Source organism: Quercus suber, unplaced genomic scaffold (assembly GCF_002906115.3).
Source record: "Quercus suber isolate HL8 unplaced genomic scaffold, Cork oak 2.0 scaffold_137, whole genome shotgun sequence".
Lineage (NCBI taxonomy): Eukaryota > Viridiplantae > Streptophyta > Magnoliopsida > Fagales > Fagaceae > Quercus > Quercus suber.
Window position 1 is genome coordinate 695,155 of NW_027069599.1, and position 20,007 is coordinate 715,161.

The 20,007-nt window shown below is 35.0% G+C and overlaps 4 protein-coding genes and 1 pseudogene across 4 annotated transcripts; 1 reads left to right on the forward strand and 4 right to left on the reverse strand.

The window, feature by feature from the left end:
- The first annotated feature begins 415 nt into the window (after positions 1 to 415).
- LOC111990506 (F-box/kelch-repeat protein At3g06240) lies at positions 416 to 1,767 on the forward strand. The gene has a single exon (XM_024022278.2). It carries the CDS (start codon positions 471 to 473, stop codon positions 1,569 to 1,571), a length of 1,101 nt encoding a protein of 366 aa, XP_023878046.1. The 5' UTR covers positions 416 to 470; the 3' UTR covers positions 1,572 to 1,767.
- A 77-nt stretch (positions 1,768 to 1,844) lies between these two features.
- LOC136068850 (uncharacterized) lies at positions 1,845 to 2,530 on the reverse strand (annotated as a pseudogene).
- An 8,213-nt stretch (positions 2,531 to 10,743) lies between these two features.
- On the reverse strand, positions 10,744 to 11,348 carry LOC111990499 (uncharacterized). Its single transcript, XM_024022273.2, has one exon. It carries the CDS (start codon positions 11,071 to 11,073, stop codon positions 10,804 to 10,806), a length of 270 nt encoding a protein of 89 aa, XP_023878041.1. The 5' UTR covers positions 11,074 to 11,348; the 3' UTR covers positions 10,744 to 10,803.
- Positions 11,349 to 12,997: 1,649 nt separating this feature from the next.
- On the reverse strand, positions 12,998 to 13,582 carry LOC111990507 (uncharacterized). Its single transcript, XM_024022279.2, has one exon. The coding sequence runs from the start codon at positions 13,330 to 13,332 to the stop codon at positions 13,066 to 13,068; it is 267 nt and encodes an 88-aa protein (XP_023878047.1). The 5' UTR covers positions 13,333 to 13,582; the 3' UTR covers positions 12,998 to 13,065.
- Positions 13,583 to 18,301: 4,719 nt separating this feature from the next.
- Positions 18,302 to 18,615, reverse strand: LOC111990501 (uncharacterized). Its single transcript, XM_024022275.2, has one exon. It carries the CDS (start codon positions 18,569 to 18,571, stop codon positions 18,302 to 18,304), a length of 270 nt encoding a protein of 89 aa, XP_023878043.1. The 5' UTR covers positions 18,572 to 18,615.
- Between the last annotated feature and the right edge of the window lie 1,392 nt (positions 18,616 to 20,007).

Here is a 20,007-nt window from a genome sequence, read left to right on the forward strand (position 1 = left end):
AATACATAAGTTTTATAACAATTTAAATTATACAAAATTTAATTAAAATAAATTTGAATATATCAATAAAAAAATACAAATATATTTCCGTCTATTAAAAGAATGGCAGCTTTTGCTTTACATTGTGTCCAGAGTGGTTACATGAACATTCTAATTTGGAAAAAAAAATTAATATATATAAAATTTAAAAAATTCATGAATTTTTTATCCTTAAAAAAAATTGGTGACCACTTAAATTTTTTTAGAGCCAACATAATTAAACTTTGGATAAAGTTTCGAAACAAACTTGATTGTAGTATTATAGACTAAGATTACAACTCCACCCAGTTTTTTTATTGAATATAAATTGCCGATATATTATATTTTCAAGAGTTCTTAAAAAAAAAAAAAAAAAAAAAAAGTTGCCTTCCATTTCCTTTCCCTTCCTTTAAAATTTCCCTTCTTTTATTTTATGAATAATCTTTTATTTTATGCTCGCGACTCTGCAACTGAAGAAAAGGGAAGGAATGTCGAACCTGCCGCGTGAACTTATCGTAGACATACTGTCGCGACTGCCGGTCAAGTCTCTCTGCCGATTCAAGTGCGTCTCCAAGCCATGGCGCACTCTCATCTCTCATCCCGATTTCGTCAAAACCCACCTCCACCGCGCCCAATTCAAGCGACTCATCTTAGCCTCCGCCGATTCCCTCTACTCCGTCGACCACGAAACCTCTTACGAAAACGATGTCGTCGCTGTTGCTCTCGATAATTTCCCTCTCGACCAAAACGACGATCAATTTTACCCGATTGCAATTATCAGTTCTTGCAACGGCCTCCTCTGCCTTAATCTTCAACCCGATACCTTCTTCGTTTTCAACCCGGCTACCCACGAGTCTGCCCGAATACCCGATGCCCCGACTCCTTACGAGTTCGATCACAATATTTTGGCATATGGGTTCGGTTACGCTCCCTCTATCGACGATTACAAGCTCGTCAAGGCCGTAAACGCGCCACTCGTGGCTGTGTTTTCGCTGAAAACCGTCGCGTGGAAATTGGTCGAGGGCTTTCACTACGAGAAGCCGACGACTGAGGTATGGGAGGGCCCACTTCCATATGGGACTCATCTCAACGGCGCTCTCCACTGGGTATTCAAGCTTCGCGGCGGATATGAGTGCGTCATCGCCGCCTTTGATTTAGAAACCGAGACGTTTCGAGAAATGCCGGTACCGGCAAATTCTGTGTCGGGTTTCAGCACTGGGTTTTTGAAAGGGTGCCTTTGTTTGATGGATCTTGACTTTGGCCTAAGGCGTCGAGATATTTGGGTCATGAAGGAGTACGGTGTGGAAAAGTCGTGGACTAGGATTTTGGTCGTGGACCCGTGTTATGTGGTGAAGCCGTTGTGTTTGTGGAAAGAATCCAAGATTTTGATGACAATCGATAGGAACGACAACCAGAACCAGAACGAGCTGGTTCTGTGCAATCCCAAAGATGGTACGTGCAAGAATTTTGAGGTAGTTGGCACTCCGTTTTCGTTTTATGCAGATACATATGTGGAAAGCCTTGTCTCGCCCAAATTTTCTGCAATAGTTTGAAGGTGGTCTATGTTTGTTTTATTGTGTTTTCTGATTTTGAATGCTATTAAGTATTTCTGCTGATTCTTAGAGTACTTCAGCTTGCTTCTTCTGATTTGGAGGTGTTGGTGACATGTGGTTACTTCTTACATTGTAATTGTACTAATTCCACGTTCTCATTATATTTCAATAGACTTTCAAAACTTTTGGGTTCAAATACTGGAAGAAATATGTTGTAGATCATGAATATCGTTTAAAAAAAAATTCTGTATATTTACAAATACTTTTAGTAGTTCAATTAGGACCCCAGCAGCTCAAATGCATAACTTTTCTTAGCGATTCCTCGGACATTTTCGTATTATCACATTTTATAAATAGCAGAAGAAGATGGAGCAGAGAGCCTCTTGGCCTGAGAATATGATCTGAAACTCTCCTTGGGACGTTGTTACAGTGACCTTAGTGTATTGCTCCACCCTGCAAATCCCTTGGTTTTTCATTGCCTCCACTGCTCCAAAACTTGCTGCCACTGTCCAATCTCTGCTTGTTGAACTCATATTTCTTCCCGACTTTGAATTACTAATTGCATAAATTGGAAATGATAAGTTAGAACTTAGAAGCCTGAAAGAGAATAGCTTTGAAGGTGTTGAATTGTCAAATAGCTCTTTCTTATGTAATGAGGGAGATATGGCAATGTGTGGAAAGAGGTATGACTTATGAGGACGGAGGCAAAGTCTACTCTCACAAGTCCCCTGAACATGCCTAATCAAATCTATAGCTGCAGGTGTATACTTTATGTCCTCCCTGGGGTATCCAAAAAGAGTTTGTTCAAAGATAGATGCACTCCTTAGAGAATTTTGGTTGGGAAAAAGGGATAGCAACAGGACAATATATTATATCTCTGTAAGGCATGGGATACCATTTACCAAACAAGAAGTACAGGTGAACTTGGCCTTCAAAGAATGAAAGATGTAAACATAGCCTTGCTTACTAAATTAGGATGGAGTGTTCTTGTACAAGAAGAAAAAACTTTGGGTGAAATTTCTCTATGCGAAATACTTGCGGGGTAAATCTATATGGAAAGCAATATATGGAACTCAGCTTCTTGGGTATGGAGATCGATTTTTGAACACTAAAGAGCTACTTCTCAATGGATTTTGCCCTGTAAACAAAGCCTTGCATGTGATGTAACTTGGATGAACACGAACAGTTTGATGGAATCGCATAAAATGCCTGACCGTATAAAAATTGTGGACCAAATTAATTGTGTTTACAGGAACCCCTAGAAGCATGGGAATACATAGCCCAAGAAAGTAAGCATATTTACAGCTGGAATCCCCTTCCTCACCTGTATGTGAAGTTGAATTTGATGCAGCAATTGAAAAGACAAGGCCAGCCTAGCTGTGGTGGGTAGAGACCACACTGAATTATTAGAATGCACTGATCCATTGATAGCTGAAGCAAGAGCAGCACCTTCGCCAGCAAGGAAAGCAAAATCAAAATAAATAGTTTTTCAATCAAATTCGTTATCGAAATTCAAAGTTCATTACCTGAAATCCAACTTTGCCAAGAGAAAGAAAGTGACTATTTCTATAATTAAAAAAAAAAAAAAAAAATCAAGCCACAAGAAAAGACACAGTTTTCTCTCCCTCTTAATTCTTGAAGAAATCAAACTTTTTTTTTAGCATGTTGCTCACCTTGCTGTTCTTCATTTGATAAAATCTTATTTAAGATTGACTATGTTATAAAAAAGCTTAAGTAAATTCGTCATATTATCAATTTGTAAAAAAAGGCGAAAGCTCTCTCTGAAAAAAAAACTCTGTTTTATTGAAGAAGACTAAGCAATACAGCTTTCTAGAATGAATAAGTACAATCGCCTAGCTCTATATATAGAAAAGGCTATCTGATACAAAATAATGAATAAAAGACTAATCTCCACTTTTGAAGGGAAAAGTGGTTACAAACTTATACTACAACTGCCTATGATTACAAGAATTTATATCACAGCCTTATCTCCCTAAGCCACGTGGCAGCAATTCCTCATAACTGTGTATAAACAAGTCATGGTAAGGTATGGCTTCTATTGGCTCCATTAAGTAGCTCATGTCCATTACCTCATGCTCTGCCTTTGAGATCGTGGTCTTGCCTTTCACTGCACTGGTATCAATCTTGGACTTATCTTCCACAGCACTAGCATTAGTCCTAGCATCACCAGCATTGAGATTGGTCTCATCAAGTTTAACACAATTTAAAAGTATTAGGGGATTTAATTTTTGTTCATGCATGTTGCTTACCTTGGTCTTCTTTATTTGATAAAATATTATTTAAGATTGACTATGTTATAAGAAAGATTAAGTAAAGTAATTATATTATCAATTGAAAAGTGTTAGGAGAATTTAAATTCAAAACTTAATAACATCTGAGGTTGCGAGGTCTTCAGTCTGCTAAGGGATACCTCTCAATGAAGCTGTTCAATGGATATTCAAGCTTTGTGGTGGAGGTGAGTTTGTCATTGGTGCTATAGATTTAGAAACTGACACATTTAGGGACAGCATGCCCATTCCTGAAACCATCTTTGTTCGATGGATCTTGTGGAGGGTACAAGGCGTCGAACTTTTGGGTAATGGAGGAGTACGGAGTGGGAGAGTAGTGGACTAAGATTTTAGTCGAAGATCCGTGCTATGTTATGTGGTCAGGCTGGTGTGTTTGTGACTATGTGGCAGAATTCCAAGATTTTGATGGAAACAAATTGGAAGGAGCTGGTTCTATGTAATCCTAAGGAATAAGGATGGGACGTGCAAGAATTTTGAGGTGGGTGGCATTCAGGAGATGTTTTATGCAGACACAAATGTGTAGAAAGCCTTGTCTAGCCTAATTTTCAGCAATAGTTGAAGGTTGTCTTTGTGGTTTTATTGTGTTTTCTGATTTTGTTCTACTACTTTTAATGCAATCAAATGTAATTAGGAATTTCTGCTTTCACTTTCTTAGTTCTTTAGCTTGCTTGTTGTGATTAGGGTGTTGGTATTTACTTCTTGCATTGTAGTTGTACTAATGCCACATTCTCCTTAGTCTTTGCACTTTCTGGCAGAATTGACCTCAGTTCGAAAAAATGTCCAAGATCATTTTGATAGATTTCAAAAACTACTTTTAGTAGAACACTGTAACAATATTAGGGTTTTTTTGAGTGAAATCCCTGCAACTCAGGTAAATTGTCGAACTGCATAAGTACTGTCTTGTGGGTAATTATTATTATTATTATTATTATTATTTGTATATTTTTTCTCTATTTTTGCATCTTACAGATTTGGGAATTTTGTACATATTCCCATCATAAAGGAGAAGATATAAGTTGAAGGCCATGTATATCATTTAAAAAAAAAAATTGCAGTATATTTACAAACAATATTAGAAGCGCCTCAATTAGGACCCCAGAAGCTCAAATACATTACTTTTCTCAGTGACTCCTCTGACTCTATCGTATTATCACATTTATACTTCTTAGATATAGCAGAAGAAGACGGAGTAGAGAGCTTCTTGGCCTGAGAATATGATCCCACACTGTTCTTGGCATGCTGTTGCAGTGACCTTAGTGCATTGCCCCACCTGCAAATCCCTTGGTCTTTCATTGCCTCCACTGTCCAAGCTTTGCTTGTTGAACTCATATTTCTTACTGACTTTGAATTGGAAACTAAGTGAACAAATTGGAAATGGGAAGTTAGAACTTTTTAATGTTTTTTCTATAGGGAAAGAGGGGATTTTTAGCTTTGATAGTGTTGAAGTGTCGAAGAGATCTTTCTTACATAATGAGAGAGATGGGGATGTGCGGAAAGAGATGTGGTGCAAGCCTAAAGGCAAAACCAACAGCAGTTTGGAAGGGACCCCTGGTTTTCTAATATCAAAACCATTAATTACCGTGGCAGCTGAATTGCTATGCCTTTGAACCTAGCCACAGAGAGAGTGAAAGATAGAGACTAGCCAAGAAACAAACAAGCCAACTTGGAGAATTTGTGGTTTTATAAGATAAGAAAAGAAAAGAAAAGAAAAAGAAATTGAAAGTACAAGTGGGTTGTGACTAGATGATAAGCACAAGCAGAATATATACAGAAGCACAAAACCGAAGATGCTATATGTCAGAAGCTAATATTGCCAAGGGAATAAAACTGACTATTGAGGATGTATCAATCGGATTCAATCTTGTACAAACACATGTGAAGGAGTTCATGGATTTTATCCTGACCCAAAAATGTTCAATGTTATGTTAGGAAAAATTGATAAAGCAAAGAATAAGCAATATAAAGTATAAAATCGAGGTTTAGTTTAATTTGTGACAATGTTTTTTTTTTTTTTTTTTTGATAATTTGATGGTTATAAAAATAGAAGAGTGGGTATTCAAACCATTTTTCTCCCTATAAAGAAAAAAAGACAGTGCAACACTGCTAATTTCATAATAGAAACAAGTTGCACCAAATTATATATTCTCTTTCTAAATCAATATATATCTAAGCTTTTATTAAGTCATATCAATAACCACATTATTTTTCTCTTTTTATTAGTCTTTCAATGATTGCACAACTTTCACTTCAGCTTCCATAACCCCCCTTACCTCTCTCTCTCTCTCTTCATTGTTTTCAACTTCTCATCTATGCTCTTTATTGCCTCAGACTCTTTCTCTCCTCCTTTCTTGCCTTTTCCTCTCCTCATTGAACCCAACCATTTTATACCTACTCAATTGCCACCACCACCTTTATAAAAGCAAAGAAATAAAATCAAAGAAATAATATATAAACCATAAGACGTCTGGTCTCGCTTAACTAGAAAATGAATGGTTTTGGATTTAGCTCCTACACCAAAAAAAAAAAAAAAATTAAAAAAAAAACTCATTTTAGAGCAATAATCCTACATTCTTGAGTGGAGATATCGCTCTATTTCTTAAAACCATATGGTATATCAAGCGTATTTTATATATTGGAGTATTATAAGTTTTTATTTTATGTATCTTTTACAACAAATTGTTGCCAAGGAAAAATGGTTTGATCTTTGTTTCAATACTAAAGGTAATCCCAATATTTGCAATTCTATGTTTCCATGTGTTTAATAAAATGACTATAAGAAGAATTTAAAAAAAAAAAAATCAAAGATGGTCATGTTTGTGTAGAAGAACAAATAGGAAGAATGAATGTTGAAGATACTATTATGTTAGTAAACTTCATTCATAAATAGGTTTTCAACACAACGAAAAATTCCTAATTTTGATAGTAAAAAGAATATTTTGCAACAATAATTTTGATACATTATCCTCTTCCCCATTAACATGTTCTAGTAGTTGAATATTTTTTTTCCCCTTTACCACCTGAATTTCAAAAGTTGAAAAAAAGAACAAAGATTTGCATAAGGTATACTTCATATTACGATGCATCATTCCAAACAATTATAAGACATATACAATAGTTTTGATACATTATCGTCTTCTCTATTAATAGGTTCTAGTAGTGGTAGATTTATTTTCCCCCTTTACAACTTGGATTTCAAAATTTGAAAAAAAAAAAAAAAAAAAAACAAAGATTTTATTTAATACGTTATGTTATATATATATATATATATATTTATATATATTTGGTTATTTGTTTTTGCAATAGTAGTTTCTTATGTGGTAGGAATTTCCTTTTGGCTATTCACAAAATGATTCTTAACAAATTTTTCTTATAAATTTTTACTTTAAAATAAGTACCATAGAATGATTATTAATAATATTCTCATGTATCGCATGGTTTTGCAGTTAGTTACAATATAAAATTCAATTCTATTTGAAGCTAGAATGTATGGTGTACAGACTATATTATGGAGTGAATGAATAATGCAATACTTCAAAAGCCATAAAGGGTTTAAATATGGAGGACATGCCAATTAAACTAGTTATAGTAAAATATCAATATTTTTTTTTTGAGAAAAAGTACAATATCAATATAATTCTGTAATAATAGTATAAATACAATACATAATTTAAAAAAAAAAAAGTATAATCTATACTATTGTAGGGACTCAATTTGGATTGACCCTGAGTATGAATGGGTTTTCAGCCCAGCAAGCCCAAACAATAAATTTATAGAGAGTGGGTTAAAGGTTTAGGCGCTGGCCGTCAATCACCAAACATGAACCTTCTTTATAAAATAAGTACTAAGAGTTCCTTTACAAATGGGGGAATGGTCCTCGGCCTGTGGCCGAGGAGGCCTTTTCGTTCTCCCTCTTTCTTTTTTTTCCCCCCCGCCACTTTTACTTTACTTGCTTTTCTTATATAGTTTTCATCTGCTTATCTCCTTATTCCATCTGTTGATCATCCATTTGCCTCTCTTCTGGCCGTCTGTCCCATCAGAGGCCTTATCAGTACTCAAGTGGTTCACTCTGACCAATGTTGCCCTGGTAAGGGGTTATATCCCCATTAATGCAGCCAGAGGGGTTAGGTGAATGCCTTAAGTGCGAATGTGATAGCTTGCTCTAAGCTTGTCCCCTCCCAAAGATTATCCTTAGAATGCCGAGGACGAACAGGTCCTCGGCGTGGGTCACAAAAGAGGCTATGTCTAACTTAGCCTTGGCTGATCAGTCCTCCTCGGCGTTAGCCTTGGGCCTAATACCCGATGGGCCGAGGCTATCGGGCCTACGGGCCCCACATTACTTAATATCAATAAGTCACAATAATCATTTAAATAATAGTTACATTCTTACTCATATATATATATGTATATATATATGTTGTGTATGAATAGATCAACAGACCATAACATGGAGTCCAAAAGTATGAGCGTAATATTCAACCGCACAAAAATTTACACAAAGATTTGTCTTCTTTTTATTTTTCTACTTCTTTCTTTATTCTTGTTCTTGTTGTGTCAATTTAAATTCATTGTTTTTGTAAAACCATGTTTATTCTACACTATTTAATTATGAAGTTTCGAGGGTATGTCATATATTTGATGTCTGATTTAAATGATTTCTTGACAAAATTTTGTTAGAATAATTTAATACGTTATGTTATATATATATATATATATATTTATATATATTTGGTTATTTTGTTAGAATAATTTAATACGTTATGTTATATATATATATATATATATATTTATATATATTTGGTTATTTGTTTTTGCAATAGTAGTTTCTTATGTGGTAGGAATTTCCTTTTGGCTATTCACAAAATGATTCTTAACAAATTTTTCTTATAAATTTTTACTTTAAAATAAGTACCATAGAATGATTATTAATAATATTCTCATGTATCGCATGGTTTTGCAGTTAGTTACAATATAAAATTCAATTCTATTTGAAGCTAGAATGTATGGTGTACAGACTATATTATGGAGTGAATGAATAATGCAATACTTCAAAAGCCATAAAGGGTTTAAATATGGAGGACATGCCAATTAAACTAGTTATAGTAAAATATCAATATTTTTTTTTTGAGAAAAAGTACAATATCAATATAATTCTGTAATAATAGTATAAATACAATACATAATTTAAAAAAAAAAAAGTATAATCTATACTATTGTAGGGACTCAATTTGGATTGACCCTGAGTATGAATGGGTTTTCAGCCCAGCAAGCCCAAACAATAAATTTTTAGAGTATGGGTTCAAGAACTAGTACTGTGTGACAGGAAAGGTTCTACTCCTCAAGTAACAAGGGATACTTTAGGTTTATTCCTAAGAAAAACTCTCCTCGGCTCTTTTTTAGTCAGTCTCTCTCTCTTCCTTCTTTCTTTTTTCTGCCAGAAGAACCTCCCTTTATTTCCTTCGTTCCTATGTTATATACTCCGTTTTCCCCCCGTTTCCATCGCACACGTGTAGTTCTTATCTTGGGAGTTCCTTTCTGTCCCATCCAGTACCTATCGGAACCTTCAGCTCAGTGGCGATAAAGCTGCTTAGTTACTGTTCAGGTATCACCTCCACATTAATGCGGCCAGACTGTTAGCTGGAAAGCATTTAATGTGAAGGTGATGGCCTTAGAAGATATTTGCTATCTTCCCCGACGCCTCCTTAAGCTATATCCAATTTCCAGTTCAGATACAACTGGGCGGAGTCTCTCCACTAACATGAAAGTTGCATTCACCTCGGACTTTGGTGTCCTCGGACGTGTGTTATGCCGCTGTATATAATATCTACTCGTTCCTCCTATATTACCCATTTGGTAAGAATAAAACTTTTTTAGGCTGTCCTCGGATAACTAAGTGTCCTCAGATTGGGCCATTGGGCCCCGAGTCCACTTCTGAGGATCACTATACCTTTTTAACTAACAGGCCTCACAACTATTATTTAAGAGGCTTTCCCTATTTGGATTTCTCATTTTTTTAGTTCAAAAATGTCCCTACACTCCTATGTTTAGATTAGAGACAAAATTAAAGGACAATCCGGTAAAAATACAACTCTAACTCCCACTAAAATATTGCCTAAAAAATAAAACTACTCTCCTATTAATTTTAAAATTAATTTATTCACTTATAATTTAGATTTTCAAAATAAAAATTATGTATATAAAATGCAACACTACACAGTTTTTTTATTTTACAAAATAGGACCACTAAAAAAAAGTCCTCATTTTTTATTCAAAAAATGCCCCTACACTCTTATGTTTGAGTAGAGACAAAATTAAAGAACAATCCAGTAAAAATGCAACTCTAACTCTCACTAAAATATTATCTAAAAAATAGGATCACTCTCCTATTAATTTTCAAATTAATTTATTCACTTATAAATTAAATTTTCAAAATAAAATTTATATATATAAAAATGCAACCCTACACAATTTTTTTTTCTACAAAATAGGACCACTAAAAAAAATTCTCATCACACACACAAAACACGCGTGATGAGGCTAGTACAACATAAAAAATGTGAAGATGTCTGTGAGTTATATATAGTTGTAAGGAGGTTTGAAGAAGACGATGATAAACAAGGTGATGATCAATCTTGATATGCTTGATCCGTTTGTGGATGACTCAATGAAACCCATTCACAAATAAAAGGTGACAATTATCATGAAATGCCTATCTGCTTGTCATTGTGAAACCCATTCACTGCTCTACAGAAACCCTCTCTACATTTCCTGTTTATACCTTCTTTTCTCAGTAGAAAGGGAAATTGTAAACTTTTTAAAGGCATGAAATCTTCTTGAAGTGGGTATTATAAAAGAGTATTAAAACATACGATGAACCACTTATATTAATTCAAAATTGGCAATATATTTACAAGAAGTGTAGGGGATCAGTTAGGACCCCAACAACTCAGGTACATCACTTTTCTCAAAGACTCTTCAGATTGCTTCAGCTTGTCGTTTGTCACTTTACTAGATATAGCCGAAGAAGACTGAGCTGAGAGTTTCACGGCTTCATAGTATGATCTGATATTGTTCTTGGCATTCTGTTGATGTGACCTTAGAGGATAGTTCCACCGGCAAATTCCTTGGTCTTTCAATGCCTCCACTGCACCAATGCTTGCTGCCGCTACCCATGAAGCTCTGTTTGATGCACACATGGTTCTTTCTTACTTTAAGTTGGAACTGAAACAAATGGGAATTGGGAAGTTGGATTTGACAGATGTAAAAGAGATTTTGGGCTTTGATGGTATCCAATGAAAGGAAGGGGTCCTATATATAAAGTGTGAAGATAGTGGCAACTATCAAGTGAGAAGAAATGGAATGCAAAACTAGAGGCCATTTTGCTAACAGTTTGGCAGAAAACCCCTGTGTTCGGATTCCAAAACCATTTAAATTTGTTAACCCATACGAGGACATTCAGAAGAGAGAACTAATAAGAAACCAAAATATAGACGTGTGATTATGACTAAATGGATAAAGAAAAGATAGGTGGGGTTGATAGCATTTGTTTTATGCGCATCCCCAGTGGGTCTAATAGTATGCACACAAAAAAAAAATCATATCTTATCTTATTTCTTTTTGAGTCATGGTGGGTCCAAAGTAAGGACAGTGGCAAATTTTCTCAAGGGTGTGAAAATTATTGTGACGAATCTAATTTTTTTCAATCCAATCCGACCGATACAGTGAATTGGTCTTTCATGAGTTGGTCTTTAAAAAAAAAAAAAAAAAAAAAACCTCGTGTTAGTTCGAGTTCTAGTTGACAAATTTTCAACCTGTGTCCCAACCCAGCTAACCCATGTTATTAATAGTTTGAAAATTATATGTATTTTAAAAGTGTTAGCTTAATTTTTTAAGAATTTTTTTGAAGCAATTTTTTTTTTTTTTTTAAGGATTTTGAAACCTATATTAAATTTGTTTGTTTGATTCATTTTGTTGTTTGATATAAACTGCGTAAATTGCAACCATCTATGTAAATTTGTAAACCTAGGTCTAAATACTTGAATGAAAGCTCAATTTAAATTATGCTTGATAAAATTGCACAAACACCCTAACCAAATCCATCATTATGATGCAGTTCATTTTTAAATCTATATGTTACTAGATTTTGTTGTATAATAAGTAATTTCTAGTTTTACTTTTAATAGCTCTTATTACTTGTAACAGAAAATTAATTAACTAATAGATTGTTAGTGATAAATGCAATAGCCTATTAGTTTGTTAGAGAAGTTAGTTAGGCTTTGGCCGAATCACATGGCAGCCACATAGTGGGTTCTTATAACTAACTCAACAGCTTGCTTATGTAATTATAAAGAAGCAAGGCTGTTTTCATTGTAACTAGTTGAATTTGAATCCATGAAATCTACTGATGAGGTATTATTCAAGACTATGTTTCTTGAAGAGCTAGTTAATTCATTTTTTTTTTCTCTAAACAACTTAGCTTTCTAAAACATATTTCCTTTTCACCATGTTTTCCTCCATCACATTACGGGTTGGATTGAGATGGTTTTTAAACTTTGATTGTTAGAGCTGGTTTGGGGATTTTCCAACCCAAGGTGGCAAGGATGGGTTGAAAAGTACTACAAGCCCAACCAAACTTAACCCATACACAGCCCTATTGGTAGAGCTAAAAACATATTTCGTAAAGACCAAGCTATATCTCCACCAAAAAGTAAAAAATAAAATAAAATAAAATAAAAAATTCAAAGACTATTGATCATAATATATATATATATATATATAGTCAAATTTATAAACTATAAACTATCTTTTAAATTATATTAATCATAATAAATATTATAACCCAAGAGGGAACAGCCCCGCCTCTTGGCTCATAATATCTTTTAACAATCCTTCCATAGCTTCACAAAATCCCCTTCAACGTTTCGTGCTTACACATTTCTCCCACGGTTACAGGCAAGGAAATTGCACTTCAAAGAAACATTTTGAACACGTACAAGATATCTTCTAGGAACTGATATTCTAAATTTCTAAATAAAATTTATATGAATACTAAAAATACTCATACTGGTGTCCAAAATCAACCATGAGTAAAATGAAATTGGTAGGAATGAAAGAGAACAATTTGGGATGAACTAATTTATATTATCATTCAAAATTGGCAATAGATTTACAAGAACTGTAGGCGGGATCTAAGGACCCCAACAACTCAAGTACATGACTTTTCTCAAACACTCTTCAGACTGCTTCAGCTTCTCATGATTCACTTTACTAGATATAGCCGAAGAAGACTGAACTGCGAGTTTCTTGGCTTGATAGTATGATCTGATATTGTTCTTGGCATGTTGTTGAAGTGACCTTAGAGGATAATTCCATCGGCAAATCCCTTGGTCTTTCAAGGCCTCCACCGCACCAATACTTGCTGCCACTATCAAAGAAGCTCTGTTTGTTGCACACATACTTTTCTTTCTTGCTTTAAATTGGAACTGAAACAAATTGGAATTGAGATGTTAGGAAGATGTAAAAGAGATTTTTGGTTGTGTTTTGTGGTGTACGATGTGAGGATGGGCTCTTATATAACGTGTGAAGTGAGTGGGGAGATGAAATGGAGTGCAAAACTAAGGTTATTTTGCCAGCAGTTTGGGAGAAAACCCTGGTATTTGGACTCCAAAACCATTTGCTTAGCTCATATTGTCACTCAGAAGTGACAAAATAATAGAGAGGGAACCAACTAAGACACAAGTGGGACTAATGGATAAAGAAATGATAGGTGGGGTTGCTATTATTTGTTTTATTATGAAGAAGGCTTAAAGGGGCTTGCTTTCAAGTTTTAACCTTATCCCACCAATTCGATAAATTTCCATCTAATCGAATCCAACCCATACTTGGGTTAATTTTTCATGGGTAGAGATTTTTGAGATAAAAGATAGGAATTGTATTGATATGACTAAACAGTATACAAACAAAAAGTATTACCCTGTTCCAACATAGATAGAACAGGGGATGCAAAAAACTATTACAAGGACACTAGACTCATCCGATGCTTGTGTACTAAAGCCCAGCCAATCCGAGAGGTGTGCTGGCTTAGTTAGTCCGAAAGAAAACTCAGGAATTCCTCTATAGTGGCTTCTCAGCGATTGCTGTGGAATGTTCGATCAGTGTCAGCTCCTTCATCCTCATCACTGCCTGATAGGCAGATTTCACCGTGAAATATTGGGACTTATTCTCCTTCCAAATTAACACATCCCGAGTTGCTGTATTCTGTTGCAATGGAATTGACATAATTTCCATGCGTGTCCTGTGTGCAAAGAGATCAAATATCTTCTCCCTATGCCACTTCATCGTATTGCTTTCCATTAAGTCCTTCACCATTAACCCAGGTTGCTGTTCCCCCAAGAAAATCGGTTTGTGGGAGAGCCATTTATGTGTGATTACATCAATAGACCGGCCATCACCTACTTTCCACTTGGATCCTTCAATAATAATACCCCTAGCTGCCAATAAGCTCCTCCAAACATAGGAAGGGTTGTTACCCAATTCAGCATCGCTTAGCCAACAATGCTAGGTTGAAGGCTTGAACATCCCTGAAACCCATCCTACCTTTTCCTTTCAGGTTGCACAATTTTTTCCAATTGATCCAACATATTTTCTTCTCATCATTTGTTTGGCCCCACCAATATTTAGCTAGTGTGGAGTTTATCATGTCACATAAGGCTTTTGGGATTTTAAAAATTGTCACGGTGTAGGTAGGTATTGTTTGGGCAACCATTTTAATATGTATCTCCCGTCTTGCTTTAGAGATAAGTATTTCCTTCCAGCCCATCACTCTCTTTGTTATCCTCTCTTGTAGGCCTTTAAACGTTTTAACCTTTGATTTTCCCCCACCCATAGGCAGGCTAAGATAAGTTTCACAATCCTCCATAAATCTAGCCCCAAATAGTGCATGTATGTCCTCTTTAACTGATTGCCCTGTGTTCTAGCTAAAAAAGATGGATGCTTTTTGTCTATTAATTGCTTGCCTCGAAGCCGCCTCACATCTTCCAAGGATTTCTAAAAGTTGTTGTCCTTCGTTCACCATGGCTTGGTAGAAGGTAAAACTGTCATTTGTAAATAATAGATGAGAGATACAAACTCCATTTGTACATGATAGGATGCCATGCAAGTTCTATCTCTCCACTGCCTTTTTAATAAGAGAATAGAGGCCTTCCGCACACAACAGGAAGAGATATGGAGAGAAGGGATCACTTTGTTTTATCCCGCGGGAAGGGGAGATGTAACCTTGTGATTTCCCATTTATGAGCACTAACTACGTTGCAATATGAACAATTTCCATGGCTAAGTGAACCCATCTGCCGTCAAACCCCAACTTAAGCATGATTTTCTGAAGAAAATCTCATTCCACCCGGTCATATGATTTACTGATGTCCAGTTTAATTGTCGTCTTCCTTTTCTTTCTTGTTCTTTTATTCTGCATCCTGTGCAACACCTCAAAAGCTACAGTGGTATTGTTTGTAATTAAACGATTAGGAACAAAAGCACATTGTGAATCCGATATTACACATGGCAGAATGAGTTTCAACTGATTGGCTAAAACTTTAGACACAATTCTGGATATAACATTCCCTAAACTGATGGGTCGATAATTAGAGACAGATTTAGGTTCATTTATCTTTGGTATAAGGACAATGTGAGTATAGTTCATCTTATGCAAGAGATGACTAGAATGCAACATGGATAAAACAACATTAGTAACATCACTTCCTACTATATGCTAGTATTTTTGGAAAAAGAAATGGGACATACCATCAAGTCCAAGAGATTGGGAAGGGTGTATAATGAACAATGCCCTTTTAACCTCCTCTGGGGTGTATGGTTGGAGAAGTGTGTGGTTCATAGTTGGGGTTACCACCTTGTCTACCGATTCCAGCACTGATTCCATATTTGTTAGATGTGACATGGTGAACAAATTCTGGAAGTAGGATTTGGCCACCCTAGCAATGTTAGGTTTAGATGTACACCACCTCCCATTCTCCTCCAAGAAACCATTGATATGATTCTTTCGTCACCATTGGCTTTCTCTTTGCTAGAAATATTTAATGTTTTTATCCCCTACAAGGAGCCAAATAGACCTGGACCTTTGTCTCCAAAATAATTCATCCTAGAATAATAATGAATTTATTTCATCCCTCACCTTTCATATCTCCTTCAAATTTTCAGCCCTATTCATTGAAGTCAGAGCTTCCAATGCTTGATACTTCTCTTCAATTTTCATCTTTGAGTTGCCCAAAGTTTTGCTCCACCCCACTAAGACCACACAACACCTCTTTATTTTCTCAAATAGCTGGTACATAAGGCTACCTATGGGAGCCACATCATTCCATGCCTCACATATGACATTTTCACAAGTTGGATGTGATGCCCATTTTTCTTCAAAACACTTTGGCTTCCTTTTATGTCTACCAACCTATGAATCTAACTGAGTGGTAAGTAGGATTGGATCATGACCAGATTACGCAGCTTGAAGATGGTGTACCTCACTGTGAGGAAACATGTCACGCCATTCAATAGTTGCACAAGTCTGATCCAACCTCTCCTGAACGAACTCATTCCTAGGTTTGCCATTCCTCCAAGTGAAAATATTTCTAGTGAATTCGAGATCGATTAACCTATAATGTAATAGCGCACTTCAAAAGTCATCCATACGACGTAGTGGTTGTGGGTGTCTCCCTTGTTTTTCATTTGATGATAATATTTCATTGTAATCTCCCATACATAGCCAAGGCAGAGTGTCTCTAGAATGGAGATGCCTCAAATATTCCTAAGACTCATATTTGCGATGCTCCTCTAGTCTCCCATAAAAACCAATTAATCTCCATAGTGAAGCTGTATCTGTCATTATTCGAGCATCAATGTGGTTTAAAGAATAGGTTTGGATATGTAGGTCGACGTGTGCTTTCCGTAACATTGACAGGCCACCCACTCTGCAAACACATGGAACTGCTAGCATGGAGTCGTAGTGTAGCTCTGCTTGTATATTCCTCATCTCTTCCATAGTTTTTTTCGTCTCCATGAGAAACAAAACATCGAGAGCTTTTTCCCTCACCAAGTGAGAGGAGTGTCTACAAGGAGGTTCTTAAGCCCCTAGCAATTCCAGTTTAGGACAATTATTGTGCCCAGTAAGGCTGGGTAAAGTTGAATTGGGATTAAATCTTTTAAAGCTCGAGTTTAGGTTGGCAAGATTTATAACCTAAGTAATTGACCCAACCAATACCATTAATAATTTAAAATTTATATACTTATTAAATTTATTTGTTTACTTTAATTATTTTAGGGTTGTTTAAATTTGTAGTTTTGATTTTCTTTGGTATTTTGAAATTAGTAGTTGAATGAAAACCCCTCTTCTTTTTTATTAGGTCTAAGAAAAAATGAAACAACCTAATCCAATCATTACATGTTGTGTAGGTTTGTGGATTTACAAACTCAAAAAGTTCAGATTCGGTTGAAAAGTACCATAAACCCAATCCCCATATGATCAATGCACACCCATAATGTAGGAGGGGATATCTTACGAGGCCACCCTTTGATTAAGGCTTATTTTGCTTCTTTTTTTTTTGTAAGTAATTAAGGGAAGTCTTAGACATATAGATGCATCGCTTTTATAAAGCAAATTGATTCCATTAGTATAACTGAAATTTTTTAATCCTTATTAAAATAATGTTCAACCTTTCACTAGGAAATAAAATTAGTGAAAAGAATAACTTAGTATAAACTATAAAATCTAGAGGTCAACTTTAATTTTGTGATAGTAAAAGGTTGCATCAAATCAAATCATCTCATTCCTTGGGTCTATTTGAATTAACTATTTGTAAAAGTACATTTTATATTTAAAAAAATGATGCTAAAGTTTGCATATTTTGGAAGAGTGATTTTTAAAATCACATATAGTGTTTGTTTAAACTCATAAAAATGTGGTATTTTTGTCAAATGAGTATTTGGAGAATGCTTGTCTAAAAGACTAAAACTATTGTTTCAGGTGCAAATTACTAAAAATGACTCAACTACAACACCAATATTTAAGACTAAGTGTCCAATTTAAAAAAATTAAAATTAAAAAGGTTACACATGGAGGGTGAAGACACCACACCTCATAAAGTAAGTATTTGACAATTTTGACTACGCAATTAAGAAATACAGAAACAAAAACTTGAAAATATTTTCTTTTTAGAAAAATAGTTTGACCTAAAATTAATTTACAATCAAAAAAATATTTTCCATCAAACCAAACACAATCTAAAAGAAAGAAAGAATCAATACTTCACTTGGTTGGATGTTGCAGATTAGAGAAAATATAGAAGAAGAATAAGAAATTGTGGTTCAATTTACATTCATTCAAAACTTGGCCACATATTTACAAAAAGTGTAGGGGGATCAGTTAGGACCCCAACAACTCAAATACATGACTTTTCTCGAAGACTCTTCACTTTGCTTTAGCTTCTCCTTGTTCACTTTACTAGATATAGCCAAGGAAGACTGAGCTGCGAGTTTCTTGGCTTGATAGTATGATCTGATATTGTTCTTCGCATGCTGGTGAAGTGACCTTAGAGGATAGTTCCATCTGCAAACACCTTGGTCTTTCAAGGCCTCAACTGCACCAATACTTGCTGCTGCCATCCAAGAAGCTTTACATGTTGCACTCATACTTCTTTCTTGCTCTAAATTGGAACTGAAACAAATGGAAATTTGGAAGTGTGAATGATGAAAAATAGATTTTGGGTTTTGAATTTTGAATTTTGATGTTGCTTAATGAAAGGGAAGGGATCTTATATAATGTGAGAAGATTTTGGGTACAAAACTATAGGTAGTTTTGCCAGCAGTTTGGGAGAAAACCCTGGTATTTGGACTCCAAAACCTTTTGCTTTGCTCATAGGGTTGTGCCTTTGAATTTGGAGTTTTGGACACTAGAAAGAGATAGAAGTTCTAATAAAGAAATCAATTAAAGATAGGGGTGTGCATGGTCAGGTTAAGTATATTTTTTGACCTAACCCACCATAGTGGGTTAAAAAAATTCAACCCAACCCAACCCAACCCAACCCACATGAGTTGGGTTAGGTCAAGTTGAACTCATGGGATGGACAATTTTTTTTATTACTATTATTATTAAATTAAGCACAAAAAAATATATATATCACACCTGCCACCTAAGTTGATAAACAAAATATACATTAATATATGAACTAATATTCCAACTCAGTTATACATTAATATATGAACTAGTATACATTAATATTAGCTTTTATATAGGATATGAGGAAGAGTTGGTTATTAAAAAAAAATTACTAATTATATAATATATTTTAAATATATATTAAATATGTGGGCAGGTTTGAAACTTTATGACCCAAACCCAACCCGACCCGCTATCAAAAAAAAATTTTGTAACCCAACCCAACCCACCAAGCCCAAAAAACCAACCTAACCAGGCAAGTTGGGTTGGGTCAAGTCGGTTTTGGCGTGTTGGTAGATTGGCTGCACACCCCTAATTAAAGAGACATGAGGGTATGACTAATGTATAAAGAAAAGGTTGGTAGGGTTGCTAGTACATTGTTTTATTTTGAAGTTATAGATGTATATGAGCTGCTTCATCTAGCTCTGTTTTTCCTTTTGTCTTTGTCAAGTATTAAAAGAAGGTCTGGGTAGATGTGGCAAAATAGGTAGATCAGGTGAGTCGGGCCAATTGGCTTTGGGTCTAAAAGTGGGTCATTTAAAATGGTTTATGAATAAGTCAGGTCATTCAGGTTGCTCCAGACAATAGTTTGGCTTGCAAAAAAAAAAAAAAAAAAACTCAAAATAATAAAATCATATATTTGTAAAAATAGAGAGTTGAAAAATACTTTCAGAAAAAAATTCAATTTTTGAGGTGAACATATTATCTTCAATAAATTTTACAAAATAAATAATGAATTATAGTATATTACAAAATAATTATATATTCTAATGTATAGCATGTGTTTGTGACTAATAATAGTATAATAATAATACTTATACAAAAATGTAGTGTGATAAAGACATTTGGATTAAAAATTCATACTTACCCCAACCCACCCATCAAACCCCCACCCCCCCCCCCCCCCCCC